This window comes from Empidonax traillii, unplaced genomic scaffold (assembly GCF_003031625.1).
Source record: "Empidonax traillii isolate 1590-97213 ecotype Southwest subspecies unplaced genomic scaffold, ASM303162v1 scaffold308:size980311, whole genome shotgun sequence".
NCBI lineage: Eukaryota > Metazoa > Chordata > Aves > Passeriformes > Tyrannidae > Empidonax > Empidonax traillii.
Genome location: NW_020955501.1, coordinates 653,386 through 674,521, shown reverse-complemented (window position 1 = coordinate 674,521; position 21,136 = coordinate 653,386). Strand labels below are relative to the sequence as shown.

The 21,136-nt window shown below is 41.8% G+C and overlaps 1 protein-coding gene across 1 annotated transcript in view; it reads right to left on the bottom strand.

The window, feature by feature from the left end:
* Positions 1 to 21,136, bottom strand: part of LOC114061036 (transmembrane protein 132D-like) — a 226,833-nt gene that overhangs the window by 131,536 nt on the left and 74,161 nt on the right. The window contains exon 4 of the mRNA XM_027891042.1: positions 8,871 to 9,017. Within this exon, the coding sequence (XP_027746843.1) occupies positions 8,871 to 9,017 (147 nt within the window). The remainder of the gene's footprint in view (positions 1 to 8,870; positions 9,018 to 21,136) is intronic.

Sequence of the window (21,136 nt, the reverse complement as noted above, 5' to 3'; positions counted from 1 at the left end):
AACTCTCAGGGTTCCTTCCTGAGTAACAAACGGGAACGTAACCTCTAACGACTCCTGTACTTTTCCAAAGAATCATGCAACAAGCCAATCTTCCCTCCCTGGCTCCCTTATTTGCCACAGAAGATACAGCCTGATTCCCCACTCCCACACACTCTAAAATGTACTTTTGTCTGACTTCTTATGTAACATCTTCTCTGTGCATTCCTCTGCTCAAATCTGGTGTCAAACCACCAGAAGCAGAACACATGATTCACAAACTTACACAGCGAGGATGGATTTCCAGCTGAAGGGTTCAGACTTTTAACAGAGGTGCAAATGGAAAGTGTATTGCACATTAGAACTGCTCTACATTACCCTAAAAATTTATGCTCCAGATTTTTGGTGGAAAACGCTCGCAGGAGCTGGGGTGTGTTGGTAGAGGTGGAAGCACCGCTCGCTGCCGCAGATTACCATGCAGGGGGAGGAATGAATCACATTACACACTCCTTGCATGTAACCCAAAATATCCAGTGAACACACAGACAGCTCTGCCCATGGGATCCTACACCTCAGTTTTCTGTCCTGCTCCCGATTTTTACATGTGCGTATGTCAGAATCAACTACATCCACAAGGACAAGGCATCCCCTTATCCTAACAACACTTGATTTCTTCTATTGGCACGGGAGTCAATAGAAGCTCCTCAAAAAGAGATCTAAGACACACTACCAGTTCCAGAGAACTCTATATAGTATATAAACTCCTGGGAGGGAAGGTTTTTCCTGACTACAAAAAAAACCAAAGCAGCCTTTGGTGTGAGTTTACTCTGAAGGGAGAAGCTGACAGATGAGGAGTTCCCTGTTTAAATCCTGCCCTGTCACACTTCCCACATGACCCAGAGCAAGTTATTAAGGCTTGTGCAGTTCCAGGGGGTCATAAACCAACACACCACTGACTTCTGCATTGTCTCAGTGATCGGCTCAGCGCAGCTCCCTGCTGAGAGTATCTACTTACTCAGAGCTCATCCGAAGCCTGCCCATATAACCCCATTTCCCTGCAAGAACATAAACCCTAATAGACAACATGTATTAGTGTCAGAACTGTCCTTCAGTTTATCCCATGTCCTCTCTGTGCTTCTGTCAAGCCCCACTTCACCCCACCACGGGTGTTTAAAAACCCAAAAGGTGACCAAAGTGAAATAATTAGAGGATGAGTTATACCTGCATCATCAGTTCATATAAACCACCCCCAGATCTTTAATATTGCAATTCTAGCTTGCTCGTGGCATTGATAAATCTATACATTAAGATTTGAAGCCAGAAAATAACTCAAATACCCAGTGAAATTCAGCCTTGTGCTTGCAGCTGGAATTTATTGAGGATTAGTTTTACAGTTTAGAAGGATGTTAGACTGTATTGCATAATTCTGTTAACCTTTTGCTCCAAGCTTTGTTGTATGTTGACTTAGGTGTGACAGACAGATTTAATGACTTTTTCATCCAAAACATGGGAATCCCCACGCTCCAACAGCAACAGGAGTATTTTTAGCCTCAGCTCATATTTTAAGTCATCCACTCAGTTCCCAACTCTTTGAGTAATTAGTATTACTTCTTACAACATTTCCTCCAAGGGAAAAAAAAATCAACAGCACCATTAGAGATATTTTCACAAGACATACTTTTGCATTTAATATTAGATTTTTAATAGACAGGAGACTACTCACTTGCTGCCTCCTTTGTAATAGGGAACAAACTGGTTTTGTCCCACTGGAATTGTTATTTTCAGCCTCTGGGCTACTAAAGGTTTAAGAACTACAGTGCTGAGTACCACAAACCCAGAGCAAACATAATGATGATGAATCCTGAAGGTTCTTAAGGGAAATCATTCATCCTCAAATTTAAAATTATACTTATTACACTGGGCAACACCAGGGTAAAAATAAAGGCACTAAATATGCATGAGGTTTCGAGATTATTGGAAATAGTCCTTTAGCTACTTCAGCACAATAGAGAAAGAAAGGCATCTGCTCTACAAGAGAAGTGGCAGAAATAGCCAGGAAACACCTAGGAGAGAAGAGAGGACAAAAGCCCCACTGTATCCATGAGTTATCTGCCTTTTCTGTAACGGACTTCAGTCAGCAAACTACTTAGGCTTAGACTGTTTCCCTCAAACTATTTAGTTCCCAGTTCTCCATGCCAAGAACTCTCAGTGGAAGGGGATTAACCACCTAACATTATTTATTGTTTGCAGATTTTACAGAGGCAGATCAATTAACTGAAGAATTACAGAGTCTTCAAAAGACTCCCTCCAGATAACTTTTAGCAAAGTCATGATGAGCACTGTGCTATAGAACCTCATTTTATAGAAGTACTATATATACATATACATCTCAAAGAAAACAAGGCTAATTACCAGCACATCATAGACAGTTTTGTGTCTTGAGAACCTCTTGAAATGCCAAAAATGCAGCTCTTGACTACTCCCACGCAAGCATTAGAATTTTCTATAGCTACTTGAGCATAGGAATCATCAGGATTCCTCCCAGGACTTCTCAAGTTCATCTGGTGAACCTCCATCTTCGGGCTATCACAACAACTTGATGGAGACAGCACACCTTTCCTTGAATTCCTAGCTAGAGAATACCTGTTGTACAATAAATTTTGGCATCATTAGGGAACCTTGTATATGAAGTACCTATAAATCCTTGCTTCCCATGATTATTTTGAAATGTAAAATAAGCATCAGTAAGATTTACTCCAGAAATACAAAGGGGATAACATGCCTTCAGATGAGCCGGGACAGGAAGTTAAATCCATTCCTCCTTGCAAGCACACATCCTGCAGCCAGAATTCCTCCTGTTCAAAGCTGTGCCCTGGGGTCACAGCTGACTGATGCTGGCATATGTGAACAGGGAACTGGGCCAGCTCAGATTAAGAAGTGCTTTCTCAGGTTGCCTTCTGCTGTGCCACTGCAGGGAATTCAGGAGTCCTTCTGAGGAAATGCAGAGGTGGACCAAAGAGCTGGATGAGGCAGCTGTGCTGTTCCAAGATAAATTAGACCTAGGGCAAAATCCTCTCAAATGGACACATCTCTATCAGTTTATTGTATTTCCTCATGATTTCCACCTCTGTTGCTACACATGCAACGAGAGCTGACAGCTGGCAACTTCAGTTCCCCCTGGGGTGTGAGCCAGTGTAACTGTGACAATGATCCCAACTCTCTGCTTGAAGCCCTAGAAAATCTGCAGACTTTGGGTTGCCACTGAAAAAGGTGGAACCCTGTCCCTCATCCCTCTTGATCCCACTGAACCCCCACAAACTAAGGGTGCAAAATGCCCCAGACCACAGGATTTGTGCAACTAAAGCTTCAGTTACACTCTTCAGTCCTTTTTAGCCAGGGCAGGAGTGGTAAAGATGAGGAGAAAACTGTTAGCATAGCAATGTATTCTACGTGGAGCACTATTTTAATGGGCATTCTTCACCCTGCATTGCTAAAACCAGAGAAAGCAACAATCTGATGCACTGCAGTAGATCCTGTCTCTGCTCTAAAACTTTTTGGTCAATTTTTACTCTTTGCACTTGACCACAGAGCAGAATAAAAGCTCTTATACCATCTCTGTGCTTATCATGTTCCCTTTTAAAGAGGTGGTATCTGACTTCTCTTCCATTCAGCACAAAAAAACCCTACAGATGATGGAGGGATACCACAGGGGTATAAAAAGCTGCAGGCACTAGCAATAATCTCCTTTAATTTCCTGACTATTCAGTCCTGTTGTGAACTGTTATGTCAAGTTACATTTTAGGGGTACTTCACCTTTACCAGTTTCCCTGGGATGATGCTCTGAATCTCACCAAGGGCAGGCTGTGGGGAGATGGCAAATGCTACATAAATGCACATTAACATTTCAAAAAGGATAACCACAGAATGAGGGAATTATACTCTATTTTTTTTGAACTGCTTCAAAAGACAGTGTCAGCAATCCCATGCTAATTGTCACCTTTCCCATTTCCAGTAACATTATGCTCCAAACCAAAAGAACAGGAATAGCCTTCCTCTGTAAGGAGAACCCTAAATTCAGCTGAGATTAAAGGGAATCATCTCTGCAATGACAGCTGAATTTCCCTGTGCTGTCTCCCTCCTGTACATGTCAGAGGTACAGGAAGGGTCCAGCTCTAAGATGCCAGAAGGCCATCTGCATGCCTTTGAAGTGCTTTCTTGCACTTTATGTTTTTAAATGAATGAGTCACAAACAGGTGAAAAAGTTGGCTAATAATGCCTTTCTCTAATAGCTGTTGGTTAATATTTCATCTCTTTGCTTTTGATTTGATTCAAGATGATAACCATAAACATTTTCTGCAGTGTATTAAGCATTGAGTGGAATGATTTCAAGAGAGACTCTAAATTTCTTGATAAATAAAATAGCTTTCTGTTTAAAAAGTGAAAAAAAAATGGGTCAGTATGTAAAAGAATAATGCACTGAGGTTTGGTTCATACAAATTTATTTTGCCTCAACATCTCTCAGGGTTCTCTCTCAGAGGGCACATTTAAAATAAGAAATAGAAGTTTGTGACTAATTGCTTTCAAATAGTAGAATGTAAGCATGACTTCTGAGATGCACTTTCACATCATCACAACATATTAACTCCTAGAAGCCTGGAGGTTTCCAAATAACAGGAAAGAAGGAAAAAGGAAAACCCACACTGTACACAGTATGAAACTCTAAAGCTACCCTGGGTAAATACATTTCCAGCTGATCAACACCCATGTTTCTCAGAAGTATAAATGGAGTTAAACTCTAGTATTTTAGAAAGTAACATGTCATATCTGCTTGATAACAGATATCTTACTGTACTACATCAGCATCAATGATGTTGAGGGAATGGCAAATTTTTTAGGGCTGAGTATTTATTCCTAGAAAGCAATTCTGAAAGCACATAATAGATATCTCCCTTCTCCCTTCCCTCCCGTTCCCCCAGTAATAAAATTTATCATTAAAAAATGAAGAGGAGAAATCATTTTTGCTCAGAATTCACATAACCACAGAATTTCTTGAGTTGCCATCAAAATACCCCAAAGATACAACATAACCCAACCCTTCACCCGCTCTGAGTGTCCATTTTTCAAACATCCCTCTGGAATACACCGCATCTGAAAGTATGCATGATTCCTGCAGTCTTTTTCTTGCTTTTATTTCATCATGATAACCTGAGGCTCATGTGATTCCCACATGATTTGATGTGACAAAACACCTTGAAATTACTTTTACTACATCATGGGGTTTTTTGGTTTTTTTTCACTGATTGAGCAGAAATTTTTCTTTCCAAGTACTAACATACTTCTAGTTGAGAAAGTCGTGTGAGCACGTGGATAGCAAGGGGGGGAAAAAAAATCATGGTGATCTAAAACGTTAAACTATTTTTATAAAGCCTTTTGATGAACACCAGCAAGAGACATAATGTAATTATTGTGGCTATTAGGCTGTTATTTATGTTAAATGTGTGGCTCTTGTTGGCTTCAGAAGTGTTTTAGGACTACAGCACTCTTGAGAGTCTGTCAGATGTGCTGGCAGATGCAACAAGTAAGGGAATGAGGCAATAGCTCACTGCTGCTACAACAGGAAAACATTAAATAACTACATTTGAAAAGGAGAAATACAGGGCACTAAGGATAATGGCACGAGTGTAATAGAAAGAAGCTATTGTGGAGGAAACTCAAAGGCAATGTTGCCATACATTTTCCTGTCTTCTGTTATTATCTAATATCAAGTTAATTTCTTCTATTATAAAAGTGTTCAGAAAATTCAGCACTGAAATGCAGTATCATGAATAAATGAGACAAGCGGGAACAAATGAAGGATATAGCCCCGAAAATACTGTTATTGTCTCCCACTGTGTCAATATTATCACAGACTGATTCACTCACTTGTAGTTCAAACTGAAAATAAGGTTCTTTATTAACAGCATCAGGTTTCAGGCAGCTTAAACCAGCAATTCCTTCAGTGCTACAGATTTGTAACCCAAAAGTGCAGGAGGAAAAGTATCAAAACAAATGCTGCCCTTGCTACCTTTCCAGGAAAAAAAAAAAAAAAAAAAAAAAAAAAAAAAAAAAAAAAAAAAAAAAAAAAAAAAAAAAAAAAAAAAAAAAAAAAAAAAAAAAAAAAAGCAGCATAGGGAAAAGGAAATTACCAAGGAAAACTCATCCATGATAAAATTATTTGGAGATAAAGCTGCAAATGGTCATATCCAGACATTAAGATTTTACTCAGAGATGGCCAAGCTTTGTCTATAATTATTTTTCACTTGGTTGAACCAACAGCCTCATTCCTGCCATAAGCACACAGAACACCAATGTAATGGAATAATCAACATTTAGACCCAAAACTATAAACACAAATAAAATATTTTAAGAGGATCATGACACCCATTAGCATCACATCAGAACATCTTGCTTAATGCCTCCACAGCAGCTATGGACAGAGGAAAGTACTATCAATCATGTTTTGCAAATGAGGAAAATCCAATAAATCTTTATCTTTAGCCACCTCAACAATTATCCAAGCTCATCCCATCTGGCACGCTTCCAGTCCAACAGCAAACACAGAGGAAGAACAGTCAGGAATCCAGATCTTCCCCTTTTGGCTATTCTTCTTTTCAATCATAACTAGCACAGCAAGATGCTCCATCTCAGGTGCAGTGAGAAACAGCACCAATCCAAGAAAATATTCTGAAAATGCAGTACTCCTTAACCTCACTATTCTATTCTATTCCATTCCATTCATTACAAGAGGAATTAAGAAAAAGAAAGATCAGCCAACTCAAGAAGGAAATAAATAAGGGATGGTACATACCAGGATGTATCTCCCTGATTCAATCAGTGTTTAGGTGTTTCCCAAGTCACATTTCCAAGCCACTGGTTATTTCCCATCACACCATTTTCTATTTGGGTTTTTGGTCACCTGCTTGGCGACAGAGGAGTGGAAGATGGATGCTTTCCCAGGGAAGAAGAGAAGTGCTGTACAGATGCTACAGGCAGTAAACCCACCTAATAATCTCATGGGTCAGCACTTAGAGTGTTACAAAATTATTATTACTGCCCAAGAATTAAATCAGAAGAACTGGGGAGAACTTTGCAATTGCCACACCACTAAACTGGAACACTGTGGCAAGCCCATAATAAGCAAGGCGCGAGAACTTCAAATCATATTTGACAGATGGGCTTAATTAGTTATTCTCATACAGACTCATAATATTTGCTGCTAATATTCCTTCTAAAACACCCTGCTGGCTGTGATAATATTTATATGTTAATCCTGTTACGATAAGCTCTCGGTGCCAAAACCTCCCCAAATAAAAACGACGGAGATATTTCAAACCCCGCCGAGGAAACGCTCGGGTTGGGTTTGTCACTGGCGCAAGTGCCTCCTTAACCCGTGAAATTACACCTGTCACAGTGAGTCAGCTTTATTAACACTACTTTCTGATCCGTGTAAAACCATCAGAAACACAAAGGTATTCAATCTTTAGTTAATTAACATCGCCACCTTCGCAACCGTGCGATCAGATCTCCGATTTTTAGGAGGAATTAAAGAATATGCAAACGGAGTTTGTCTAATTTCTGAGAGAACTATGGAGGCAAATCATTTGGTAAGAGGCACCAATATTTAACTGTTATCCACTGTGCCCATTTGGTGGCATCAAACATCAACAGGGTTTCCCCAAAAACACTGAGCACACTCTCTTTCCCCACATCATGCTTGAGCTTGCTTCTTAAAATGAATAGCAAAGCAGATTAAATTTAATGATGAAAACAGCCCAGTGAATAATACATTGCAAACATTTTGCACTCAATTTACAAACTGTGAGGAAGTTCTCAAAAGTGAGAAAACCATGAAATCTCAGCTGGGAACTCGGATGGAATAAGTCAAACCAGAAGTTACAGGAGAGTTACACACATACGTTGTATTCACTTGATTTTCTTCCCAGTAAAATCTACTATGTACATGAGCTCATATTTCTTTTAATAAGCAATGATTATACTCAGCGTGTGCAAATACACAGAAGCCACAACCACTGCACGAAAGTTGGCATAATAATTTATTTTTCTGTGTACAAGGGGTCATTTTGAAGGCTTGCCACTGAATGATGAATAGTGAAGGGAAGGAAGCTGCCAAGATTCAATTCCCCCCTGAGCTTGCTTTATATTTTCCTGCTGAGGAAGAGAAATCAGGCAAATGCACTGTATGGGCCCAACAAGATAAAGTGTGATGGGAAACTCATCGTTGAAATAATCTTTGATTTTGATCCAACGCCCATTTCAGTCAATGAAAATATTCACACTTGCTTCAAATAGCTCTGAACTGTGATTTTAAAGAATCTGCCTGACAGATTGTGGCAGACAGAAGGAAGCTCTGACCTTGGCATACATTCACATTGCTTCTTTGACCAATGAAATTCAGTCAGATACAAGACAATATATGGTTCAGATGAGGAAAAAAAAAAACAGGATACCAAGGCAGAGGAATTGTGTAGAATCTGAGTTATAACAAGGAGAAAGTGATTTATGCAATGATTATGAAAGGAAATTCTTTCCTTCCTCTTTTTTTTTTTTTTTAAACTAGTCACAACCATATTGTAAGGTATGAAAGTTCTTCTAAATAATTTGTGAAAACAGTATTTCCTGCTGATATTTTATTTGACTATGAGGACTAAGTAACATTCTGTTCAAAGTATGTGTAGTAGAATGAGCAATGCAGTACAAAATAAAGACAGCCACAGCTTTCCCAAAAGCATTTTCCTCACATGCCACGGTCAAACTTATTAAAATCATGGCAAAATGCTTGGAGAATGAAAACCGACTGTCAGTTATTAAAAGAAATACTGCTGGATATGACCTACCTGCTTTCAGAGGCAGCAGATTTCCTCTGGCAAACAATAACAGCTGGTGCATATTTCCCAGTGTAATCCATGCTCTCTCTGATGTCCCACAAGTAGGGGCTGCTGGCTCTTACACTGAAAACATTCACACCTTTCTTCACCTTTGCCCTAGGAGAACAAGCAGATGTTTCACCAATTAGACAGAAAATGTCAGCTTGATCTGTTACTTTTTTTCCCCTTCGTGGTGTTCCCGTCGCTGCCCCGCAGAAAACGCCACCACTTGTTAGAGCCCGACAGAGGTACCGGGGAAGGGGAGGAGAGAACTAATTAAGAATTCCACGTTTTGAAGAAATGATGCCACGACAGAAATCTTGTTGAACTAATGGCAATTGCAGTTTTATTCATGGTGAAATTGCAGGGTAGATACGTTCTGCAGAACGCTCCTCAATCCCGCTCCGCCATCATCCCCACCGTGGGCACCACTGAGAGGGTTGAGGCTCTCTCTTGACTACAGGTTATTGTATTGGAGAAGAAAATACCATTTTTATTGTAAAAGAAGCCAGGTTGGTGCTCCTCTAGTGAGGAGCCATTGCTAGGCCTCATATTACAAGCAAAATTTACCCTTTTTTTCCCCCCTCTGGATTACTCAAAGAGGACATTCCGTATCTTTTCATCATCTTTTTGAGTCCACAACATTCCTTCATTTTAATACTGTTGGGTTAATTGTTCTGTCAGCTCTGAACCTAAAAATACTTTGAGATATTTTTACTTTTTCCTAAAGCAAGTGGTTTCTTTGCAGGTCTGTCTAACCTATAAACAACAGGGTAAACAACAGGAAAAGCTGCATGGCAAACTGTTACCCCCACGACAGCTGGCCTGGCTCCTACTGAGAAGCACTTAGCATATGCTTAGCATAATAATTCTGAGTTTGATTAATAAAAAAATAATAACCAGAATAAGAACCAGAAGTTATTAGCCAGGAATGGAAAAGAGGAACTATACAGGGAGACACACTTTTAAATATCTGTTTTAATTCCTTTTGGTAGGTGTTGCATTCCCTAATTCTGCCTCTCTCTTTAACTAAACATGTATCTTAAGGCAGTACTGAAGTAGTCCACAGGTATATAATGTTGACCAACTTGCTGAATTAGGAGTTTCTGAATATGTTTACGAGAAGCCCGTTGTGGTCAAACAGCCCTGTATGTGAGCTGTCAGGAAATGACAGTTTAATAATACTTGATTAAAATCTCATACACAAAATCCATTCAGTGCTACGGCGAGTTCTCATTTCTGGGAAAAACAAAACAAAACAAAACAAAAAGATATGTGATTTTTTTTTTTTTTGTATAAACAGCTGCTGCCATGCAGAGTTGGTAATATCAATAAAAGAAGCAGCATCAGCTCTGCCTCCACATGAAATTACTAGTGGAAGTTTTGAAGGACAACATCCACACAGATGTTTTCAGAATAAAAAGCTAAAGATTTCCTTCAACTGCCTCGAACAAAAGGGGTTATATCTCATTTCTTTTACCACTAGCTCAATAGCAGTGGCTGCAATTTCTTTAGCACACCTGGAAGAATAAATACATGAAGACTGCCAATTTTTGTTCAAGTTCTTCTATGCTAATTTCACGAAATGAATTTTAAGCAGGTGCAGTTACTGCTGCTAAACCACAGACATCCCTCAGGACAGAGAGATCAATGGTCAAAGAAGAGTGGAAATTATAGTACATTCCTGGAGTCTCAAGAGAGGGAGGCAGAAAAAAGGCCACACAATCTGGATGAAATATTTTTCAGCACGTCTTTGGCTGTTCTTGGTGACCAGCATCTGGCCCTGCCTTTCTGTTCCACCTCAAGAAAGGGAAACTGCTGGGTGTCAGCTAAGACCAGTGATAGAAAAATTATTCTCACTTCACAGGGAAATGCTGGGGGCTGAGATCTTTCCAAGCTAAGCTGGCTGTGATTAAGAAACTCACCCCCACCCCCTTCCAGCTCTATGAAGTGGTTGCTGCAGTTGGTGACAGCTGATGGAAGGTGTCAGGGTGGGATCTGGGTGACCTAACTGAGCTTATGGATTTGAAAAACCCTCAGTGGAGCCAACTCGTTGTGCTGAGCTCCAGGGCAGGACAGCACCCGAATCATTCCCAGCCAGACACTGCTGGGGAGGTGTGAGTGAGTGGCTGGTTTCACTGCACAAAGTCTGGAGCTTCTGCTGTAAGGTTGTCCCCTCAGCTTTTCATCAGCAGGTTATACTGACTTCACAGCAGCTATGTTTTTGTATGTTTTATTAACAAAACTGGTAGGGAATCAAGAAAAAAAGCAGCCTTAGCCCAGGGCACAGCCTGCCTTGCTCAGCTGGCACAAGGGCAATAGCTGCTCTGCAGCTGAAAAAGCTGTGCAGGGTCTCAGCACAGCTCAGCAAACAGTTACACACTGAAACCTGAAATTTCTCACTTATATCTTACAAAGTATAAAAAAACAGATTAAAATAAGTGCACAAACATAACTAACATCATCCTCTTGTTTTCTGTCTGGATTCCTTTAAATGCCAGCGTGAAGAGGTAAACCAGAAAAAGGGATACAAAACCAGTAGGACAAGCTGAGTTTGTTTATCCTTGACATTCACTTTATCCAGTGACAAACTGCCATCCTGCACCAATTTCTGAGGTTTCAAACAAACGCAGGTTCTTGTGTACACCCTTGGGGTAATTGCCAGTTTGTGGATCAGGATTTCTTTGAAGAGATAAGGTCTAATTTAGTCACCTATGAAAAGCACCAATCCCCTAATTTTACTGGAAACAGTAACACAAGATTGTGGTTTTCTACAGAATTAGAAGTTAGGAACTCCTTTTGAGGAACCACATGAATATACTTCTATAATTAGCCCAGAAATCCTCGACCCCAGGAAATGTTTTTTCCTCCATTATGTCTCGATGCTGTGTTTCCTACCGTTGGGCAATTGCAGAATTTTATTCACCCAATTTACAGTGGCAGCAGCACTTTGCAATTACCGAAGAATGACCTGGACGACACAGGGTTAATAATAACCGAAGGTGTGTTTTTTTTGCCAACAAATAAAACTGAAGATACCTGAGGTGAAAAGACTGCGGGCTGCTGCCAGAGCTCAATTACTTTCTTGCAAATCTGCTTTATTGAATTGCCTGGCTGTCACAGGGCACACGGGGTCTTTGACCCCTCCGCTGCTCTGCAGAGTGCTCATGAGACAGCCTCTCAGTTCAGCCACAGTTCAGCCTAAGATTTCTCAGCTGCACTACACAAAAAAAAAAAAAAAAAAAAAAAAAAAAAAGGTGCATGACAAAGCTTTTTCATCTATTTGCTCACACTTAACAGTCTAAGGACAACAGATTGCACATTTGCTTAAAACGCCGTGGCAGAGCTGCAGCAAGTAAAGTTGTTCGAGTATTTTGTGCCCAATTTGGGTAAGATTCTACTTCGCAAAGAAGAGGCTGCAAACATTTCAATCGTGGGCTGGTCTGGAGTTGTTTCTTTTCTAACAAGCAGCCTATCCAAGCAAACACTTTCATAGGTATTTCTACAAGCTGTTATTTACCTCTGGATCACTGCTCACAGCGCAGCACATCAGTTACTGAGGCTCCTGAGTAGCTCACCCCTTGCACCAAATCAATCATGGCAAACAAAGCCCTTGGGAGTCCACAATCCCTGAAAACACGTCAATGCTGACAGGGTACAAATCAAGGGAACGGAGAAAGAAAAAAAAAAAAATCACCCCACAGAAGGAACTCCCAGAATCAATACATCACGACTGAAATCAGGGAAATACATTACCTAAGTGCATAAAGATAGTGATTCCCAATTCTATCTCATGACCCTCTAAACACTATGTTTACTCTACTGATAGAAGAGGCTGTAACTCCAATTAAAATGCGGGCGACGTCCTCTCTCATTTATCAAAGTGTCTGGTTTAGCATCTCCCGGTCTGGGTTTACAACCAGTTAGCGCTCAGCTTTCAGCCCGTGTCATTACTGCGGGTTGGTAATGGCTGTGAAATTGTTACTTAAGTGTTGTATAAAGTGGAACAGCTGGCTGGTGAGAAATAACAGCGTTACGGCACGCGTGCTGCTAAGTGCCACGGTACAATGTCACCAAGCGTCTGGTTCGAAGCACCGCAGGGAAAGGCAAAGACGGGGAGATCACACACACACACACACAGACTCGCCCTCAGGACGTGCAAGACATCAAAGTCGAGGAGTGTGGAGGGGCCACGGCCCTCCCTGCCACGGGCAGGACTCCCCTCCCCGCGTTCCACTCCCGACAGTGTCCTGAATGCAGCCTCCAGTCACCACACGTCCCTCCAGTCCAACCCAAAGCGCGGACAAACAGGGACTCTCACCCTTAAACAGCTCTAAATAAAGATGCTTCGGACCCGTGACATTGAATTTAGTTTTTTTTTTATTACTGTAAGCGCTCAGGGCAAAGATCTGCGGGAACCTTTCATGCTCCTTCCTGGGAAGCGAAATACTTTCGACATCAAAGGGATAAGAAGAAAAGGGAGGCTGTTAACAGAGGTGCCACCACCGGGTATCATCTTGTCACCAGGGGCGTCTAGAAGGTGGCAGATAAATCATGTGCAGAGGGGGACATTTCTGAGAGCTTTTAGGCACTGCACAGGCGCTGCAGTGGGCTCTGAATTTGCCTTGTCACCATATCTGCCCAAAGCATTCCAGAAATAACTCGAAGGGGGTTCTATTTTTGTTTATCTTCAGTGCTTTTTTTCCTGCCCAGAGCCTAATCTTAACCCAGCAGTGGAGAAAGAACAAAGCAGTGCTCAGCTGTAGAGGACGGCAGCCTTCACTTTGCTGATGTCCACATCCTTTGAACAGCAGTGACAGGGGTAAGAGGGGTGGGAGAGCCTTTTTTTCCCCACCTGCCCATTTCAAACCAAAGATGAGCAAAACATGAGCGGAAACGGACCTGACCAGAGCTCTTCATGTCATGAAACAAAGAAATCAGGTCAATTTTTACTCACTGGAAAGTCAAATGCTGATCTAAGTCAGCAGCAAAACACTCCCTGCAAGAAAACCCTGAAAGTGTTCACAGTCCTAATCTGTAAATGGCCAGCGTTGCCCAGAGCCCATCTCTGCTGATGACTGTGCCATGGGTTGCTCTTCCCACAGGCTCTTTCCAGTGGCATCACCTCTTGATCCAAATAACAAATTACTGCTACTGGAAGTGGAAGCATCCAGTCTGTCCCCTCCTGGAGCTCCCCTCTGCTCGCTTGGAAGAGGCTGGAGAGCAAAAATAGCCATCCCCCAGATGCCAACCGTGAGCTGACAGACCTCATCAGGGTCTTTCTGAAGATCAGAAATAAACGTCATGCTTAAAAATCAGGCAGTGGTGGGACCAGATGCCACCATGGGATCTAAAATCTAGATAGCAATTTTGGAATGACTAAGCCGTAGATCTATTCAAAGAATTCCCAGGTAAGTGTCTCTTGCTGGCAAATGAGTGCAGAATGATCAGTGTTAATGCTCTGGGAACATTAAATGCAGTCATCCTCTGCAGTATCTGAGGTCATTCTGTTGCTGTACGTTGCTTAAATGAGACCATTTTGATACCAGAACACTTCAGTCTGACATTTACATCCTGATGTTTCACCGCCTGCACAGAACCTCCTCCCCTCCCAGAGGCTTCTGCGCTCAAAGAATCATATTAAAATGCACTAAAACATCAGGAAAGCAATGGAAAACAGCAAGAAATTTTCTGTCTTTACTTCAGGACAGCCTTTTTGAAAATTTTGTAGTACCAAAATTAAAGGCAACGTAGGAAAGACAGGTTTGTGAATGCTAAAAAAGCTCGTAAGCTCATGAACAGCACTGGAATGGGAATTATGTTAGACAGCTCATCAGAACTAACAACAGTATGAGGGTGAAGCATTGAGCCAAGCTCCCTAGTGAAAGCAAAACCAAGAGTTAATTCAATGTATAGCCTCTCCCTTTTTCTTTCCATTCTCCCTAAAAGTCCAAACTTAGGGCAACCTCTATACCTGTTTGAGAGGCCCTCAATGGATTAGAACAAATTAACCATTCCACAGGGCAAGGAGGACTAGCTGGACTTTGTGCTTCCAGCATTTCCACTTCAAATTTTATGCATAACATTAAGGTGCTGCTAAATTCCTACACTTTAAGGCCATACTCTTCTTTTGCCTCCCTCTGCAGTTCCATTACTCTTTATGGCTGGAGCTAACGCAGGGCAGAATATGAGCCTGAAAGAGGTTCATCTCTCTGAACATCAGTCAAAACCAAAATGTGCCTGTCATTGAGACAACAGGCAGAACTCAGCCCATTTTTGTTAGGCTTAAGGCTTATTTTCAGCGAGCGAATGAAAACCAAGCGTAAAAACATTTTCTGGATCTGTATCTGTTATGAACCCCTGAAGAAATTTAGACCATTAGAAACAAGAATCATTCCCCTCTCAGGAACAAGCCTTCCTGACCCTTTCAGTGGAAGCATTTGAGAAGGGCCCATTTAAGCAAACTGTCTCAGAACTGACTAAACAGAACTGCACCTTTCTCAGAGCCACGGGAACGACACATCACAAAAATTAGGTCATGTAGTAAGACACCTCATCCTAACCATCTGAATGTCTGGTTTTAATTCCGTTATTAATTTTGGCATGGCCCACAAAAGGCAGGATTTGGATGCCATGATTTCATGTGCAGAGCTGGCTTCTGTAAGGCCTTTTTTTTGTTCTGTTCTCCCCATTGAATACTTGATGTACAAACCAGTGTTGTCAGTTGTTTTCAGAGAAGATGCCTCGAAGTTTCTTCAGATTACACTAATAGTTTCACTGATTGAAAATCCACAGCAGAAGAGAATCGGGAGTCCCTGAGATACTGATGGAGTTAGAATAATTTATAGAGAGCGGTCTAGCACAACATAAGCTATTTAAAGCTGTATGATATACCCACAAACTCTTATTAAGGTCTGTGGTTTTCAGCCCTGTGAGACAGAAACCAGTTATCATTATGCATCACCATGAAAGCAGATTAAAATTAAATCAATCTGTTTATCTATGGGTTTGCAATGCAGCTTTTCCAAAGCATAACAGATTCTCCATCTAATTAACATTTCAGGAGGAAAAAACCATTCCACCCAGACACTCTAAGCCACCCTCATTCAAATGTAGATACTACAAAAGCAGAGCCCAGGTGGATTTATAACAAAATTTAATTAGCGAGAGGGCACGAGACCTATTTAGGCTTCAGAAGTTGAATTGTGCATACCAGGAGTTAAATAAAACAGATCTCTCTGGTAATATGTATCTCTTGGACTTGATAAAACTGCCTATTGGGCTTAAAGTTTGTGTGCATGCACACAGGTGGATATGGATGCAGACATGACACACAGATTCAGATCATACCCCCTTGGCTTTGAAAAATAAAGTCCTTGTTAAAAACACGGTTTGCAAGATGTAAAACACCCGAGCCTCTGGAGAGCCCAAAGGAAAGGATGCATACAAATCAATTTAAAGCAGACACAAATACAGAGCTTGTAGCTCTGACCTCTGTTTACTTCCCAAACAAGCCATGAGAGGGCCCAATCCTCAGTGGGAAGCAGAACTGGATCTTTTTTTTTTTTTTTTTCAGAAAGACCCTGAATTAGTGCTGAAAAAGAGATCTTCAGAGATACATGAAACAAGAATAGCACACTGTGCCCCCCCCTGGGACCCCAGCAGCGATCACCTTGGGACTCCCTGCACGCACAAAATCAGAAATAGCTTTTTCATGAACCTCGTGGCTGAATCACGACCAACAGCCTGGCTGGTGCACAGGAACGGATCACTGGGCAGTAACGAGCAGCAATACTAAAAAAACAAAATATTTTTGTATTCAGGACTGTGAAGGAAGGTGTTTGCTGACAGAAATGAACGACAAAGATAAATAGTGCTGCCCGCTGGTTTAAAGTGGTTGGGACCCCCGCAGACTATTTCCAACTACTGTTTCAAAAACAATGGCCAAAAAATATTATGTAGGCTCTGAAATCTTTCTAAATTGCTTGTAAAAAGAAGCAAACAATGCACCACATCCCTTTCATCCCTGGCCAAACCCCAGCAAAGCTGTTACCAGCACAGCCTGTGCAATCGGCAATTTTTTTAAATTAGACTTAGATTTAAGAAAGGACAGGAAAAGCAAAGCACAGGACTGGGCACCCTGTGCTGTGGAAACAGTGTCATTTGCCCCATTTCACAGGTGAAAAACATTGTAGGAAAACAGTTGCCATATCAAAACGAGCACATAAGTGAAGATGGTTGTGGGCAACCCCCAGAGAACCATCCAGACCACAAGATGAGTGCAGTGACAGATTATCCAATCATCTATTGCAAATGGAGCGAAAAAAGAGCATAGCATAACAAAACACGTTTTTAAAGAGCTGTAGGGACATCTATGTGTGTGTTTAAGTATGAGTACATACATATTTTTGTGCTGAGTGGGCAAGCAACAAGTGCAGAAATCCTCCTGGTTCACTTATGCTGGATGAGAACGTCGAGCACAGTGAGACAAGACAAAGCTGGAGAGCTGTGCATGAGAAATTCTCCAAAACAAACACTTGCAGAGGCAGAAATAGGCCTATATATTCTCTACATATACCAAGAAGCATGAGTTGGGAAGGCTAATTCTTTGGCTTTATCTGCAAAGCAGTGTCTGGTACAGGACCTTTTGTTTTGAAGTCACACAGTAAGAAAGAGTTTTTGGGGGTATGCAGATACCACTCCAGAGCTATGGAGTGGCTAATGATCTTCTTAAAACATTTGAAGGGAGGGATGCTGCTAGCAATCAGAACTACAAGAATTTTGGCTTGTCAAGGAGATCAACAGCCACCACCCAGCTGTCAGATGTTCAGTAAAAGAAGGAGTGTGCACCTTAAAGCATATCCTTCAAGGCTGAGGCTAAAATGTTCAAGCAGTCACAGTAATATCAGAAATGCAGACAGCTCATTCATCTCAAAAGAATGCCCAAAAATGTTCCTGACCTCTCCTGGAGAGGCTGAGCCCCACTTTCTTTACTAGAAAGTTTATTTCAAACTTCGTAAGCAGGACAATTCCGAGGTATTTCCAAATGCCACCCCCTCATGCAAAATGAGATGGCAGAATCCCTGAGCAAGGCAAGGGAACGTTACCTCGGCAGTGCTAACGAAGAGCCATCAGCAAAAATGAGTTAGCGCTGTTCCCTAGCAACTTCTCACAGCTGCAGATAAAACCATTTTCTGGACATCACAGAAACTGTGAACACTTAGTTCTCTTACATAGGAATCCTCTCATCCATTGCCTGTGAGCGGCTCCCTCTAGGAGGTAACACAGGAGCAATTTATGGCGAGCTGGACCGTTAACATTGGTTTGCCCAAAATTTTTAAAGCAGCCCCGTGGGTCCATGTGTGCTGTGCTTGCCCTTCATTCAATGACATGTGTGTCAGATGTTCAAAGGACAGCGTCTGAGACGCAGAAATCCAGCATGTAACAGACTTTGCTGCGAAAATCCTCAGCCTCCAAAGCCTTTTTCGTAAAGGCTCTTCCTCACTCCTGGGAGCAATTCCACTGATTCCTGATGACATTACTGAAGGTTTAGAGAATCGTGTCTACAGTAAGGAAAATGTAAAGTAAGTGCATAAATAAAGGGTGCGGATTCTTTAATGGACAAAAAAAAAGCCTGCATTGCTCCAACGAGTTGCTGTCGGCACAAAATAGATATTCACTGAGCAATTCAAACAGGGATTTCTGTTATATACATAAAATCCAGGCTGAACACTCTACCTCTGTACTGACATATTTAACCACCTCTCCGTCATCTGCACGAGTGGCTTCCAAAGCAACATTTGCTAAATAGTAGCGAGGAGTTCTGCTGCAGGCAGAGCCTGATAGCTCCACCAAGCCACTGATGCAGAAGGGAGTTCAATTAATACAAAAATGACACTGCTCAAAATTATTCTCTGCCCTTAATGTAGGGTACACGCAGTGTTGTCTGTACCCAGCTGCAGCAGTTGACTCCAGTGCATGTCAGAGCACAGCCACAGTTGTGATTTTTAATACTGGAAGGGCCACAGGAAAAGGTTAGGCTGATCCAAGCAAGCAGAAGCAGAGATAACTTGGAATTACACAAAAACCTCCCTGGTGATTGCTCTCCAAGACAGAGCTACTTTGCAGGAACACAAAGGCAGCTGGTAATCCTCTCCACATACAAATCCTGGAAAAAAATAATAACTGCATCTCCTCTCAGCCTCCAACTTCACATCCTTGGACTGTTTTATTCTATTTGTGCATTTCAGTATAAGAAAGACGAGAAGGAGTGAGAGACTTCCCATCACAATTGTTCTAATGACCCTACTGTGGAATTCAAAGGTGTGAGAATCCCCCCTCAGCATCCTCCATCAGTGGTCAAAGTTAAATGTCATAAAAACAGAATATGGGAACTTAAAAACATGGACTGAGCAAGAATTATAGTGCACAGGCATTTTTCTTTCATATTAAAACTTTGTAGCCTTAGACAGCAGGTTTAATGAGTCGCAATTTTTGGAGCCAAACTGCTCTTTTGAAAATAAGAGATTTTAAAAAATTGTAGTGAGCAGACATGCAGGAATCTCACTTGTGGCAAGGACTGACATTTTTCACTGCTGCAGCAAAAGCCCAGTAGCAATCAGGCAAAAATGTTAACGCTCTAAATCATTTGCCACTTTTTAAAATTCTCCAGCAAGAAGTGACCACGAGGCAGCTGTTTATGAAAGGAAAAAGGTTGTATCCCTGGCTGCTGGCTGGCAGGACAAAAATCCACTTAGAAATACAAACTGTTTCATCAGCCAACTAAACCATCAACACAATGGCTAAATGATTAAGTGCTGAGAGTCATGAAACACGTGGAGGGGCTGAAGAAACCATGATAGAGAAAACTGCAGAAAAGCAGCCCAGGAAAAGAACTTAAATCCCAAGTTTATCAGACATCGACTTCTCCCTCATTCTTTAAATGGTGAGAAATGTGAGTCGTGGTTTCAGGAATCCCTGTCCTCCTGTTAGACAGCCAGGATTTTACAGCACAGCATAACACACTCCCATTCAGCATGGGAAGCCTGTATGGTTGTAGTAAGGAGGAATTTAACAATCTGCCTGGGGATTAAGGCATCGCTCAGACCCAGTAAAATCCCAGCACCTGTTTGCTCAGAGTCGCCTCTGATGAATTAACTCCTGTGCTCTCGCCAAGTGGATGTGAACTCACAAACTCAAACCTGTTTACGGGCTTGTGGCAGGTTTGATAAAACCAAAAACCAGTGTTCCAAACAGATCCTCCATTTCAGCCCCATGCAGCAATCCTCTCTCCAACGTGCACTGAATCAAGGCTGGGCCACACACTGTGCCCTGCAGAGCAATGGGAGACCATCTACAGAGTGAAACAGTACTGAGACCACCAGGTCTGTGCTACAGAAGATGCAGTGGCTGTACCTGCTGCTGTCCTGGCCCAGTTCTGTGTGGTTTTTTTGGTGACCACATCTTCTGGTTTAGCTTAATTGGAAGGGAATCCCACTTGTGTGCTTCACACTGCTTTGTATCATCATGAACAGGGAGGGCAAACAAGAGACTCACTCTCAAAGTGTGCTCAGGCTGCAAACTGATGAACACTAATGTTTACATTCCCAGGGATACTGCAGAATGCTTAAGAGATAAAAATCTGTTAGCAAAACCTGGATGTGACTGAACACTACCTATTAAAACTCCCACTTTTCCAAATAAGATGGCAGAGGCAGCAGAGCCCTCTGTGAGCACCCCATGCCCATTTTCTGAGCCATGGTCTTTGGCTTTAAATTTGTCTTCATAGCAACAGCTCTCAGACATTCAGTATGTTCTAATCCCATCAAAGTCCCTGTAGAAGCCTCAGCCCAGCTTTGTGACCCACTGCCACATCACAGGCAGTTCAGGTTGGCAGAACACAATACCTGTTGGTATTTTGATAACTGGGTTAAAACTCACAATATTGAAAAGCCTACAAAACCTAGTTGAGCTTTCTAACACAATAGACAGCAGTGAACAGCAGATTTATATTTATTTGAGACTGAGGATAAAAGTCCCACAGATGACAATGGGGCAATGGAGCCAAGCTGATTTGAAAGGAAAGTACCCTGGTGCATGAGGTCCCTGGTACAACACAGCTCTCTGGAGATTTCTAATGCAAAAGCAGAGCTGACCCATCCCCACTTAGCTTCTAGATCACAGTGGGTTTTTGTTGTATAACACAGCCCCATACAACCATTTGCTCCCTCCTCCAC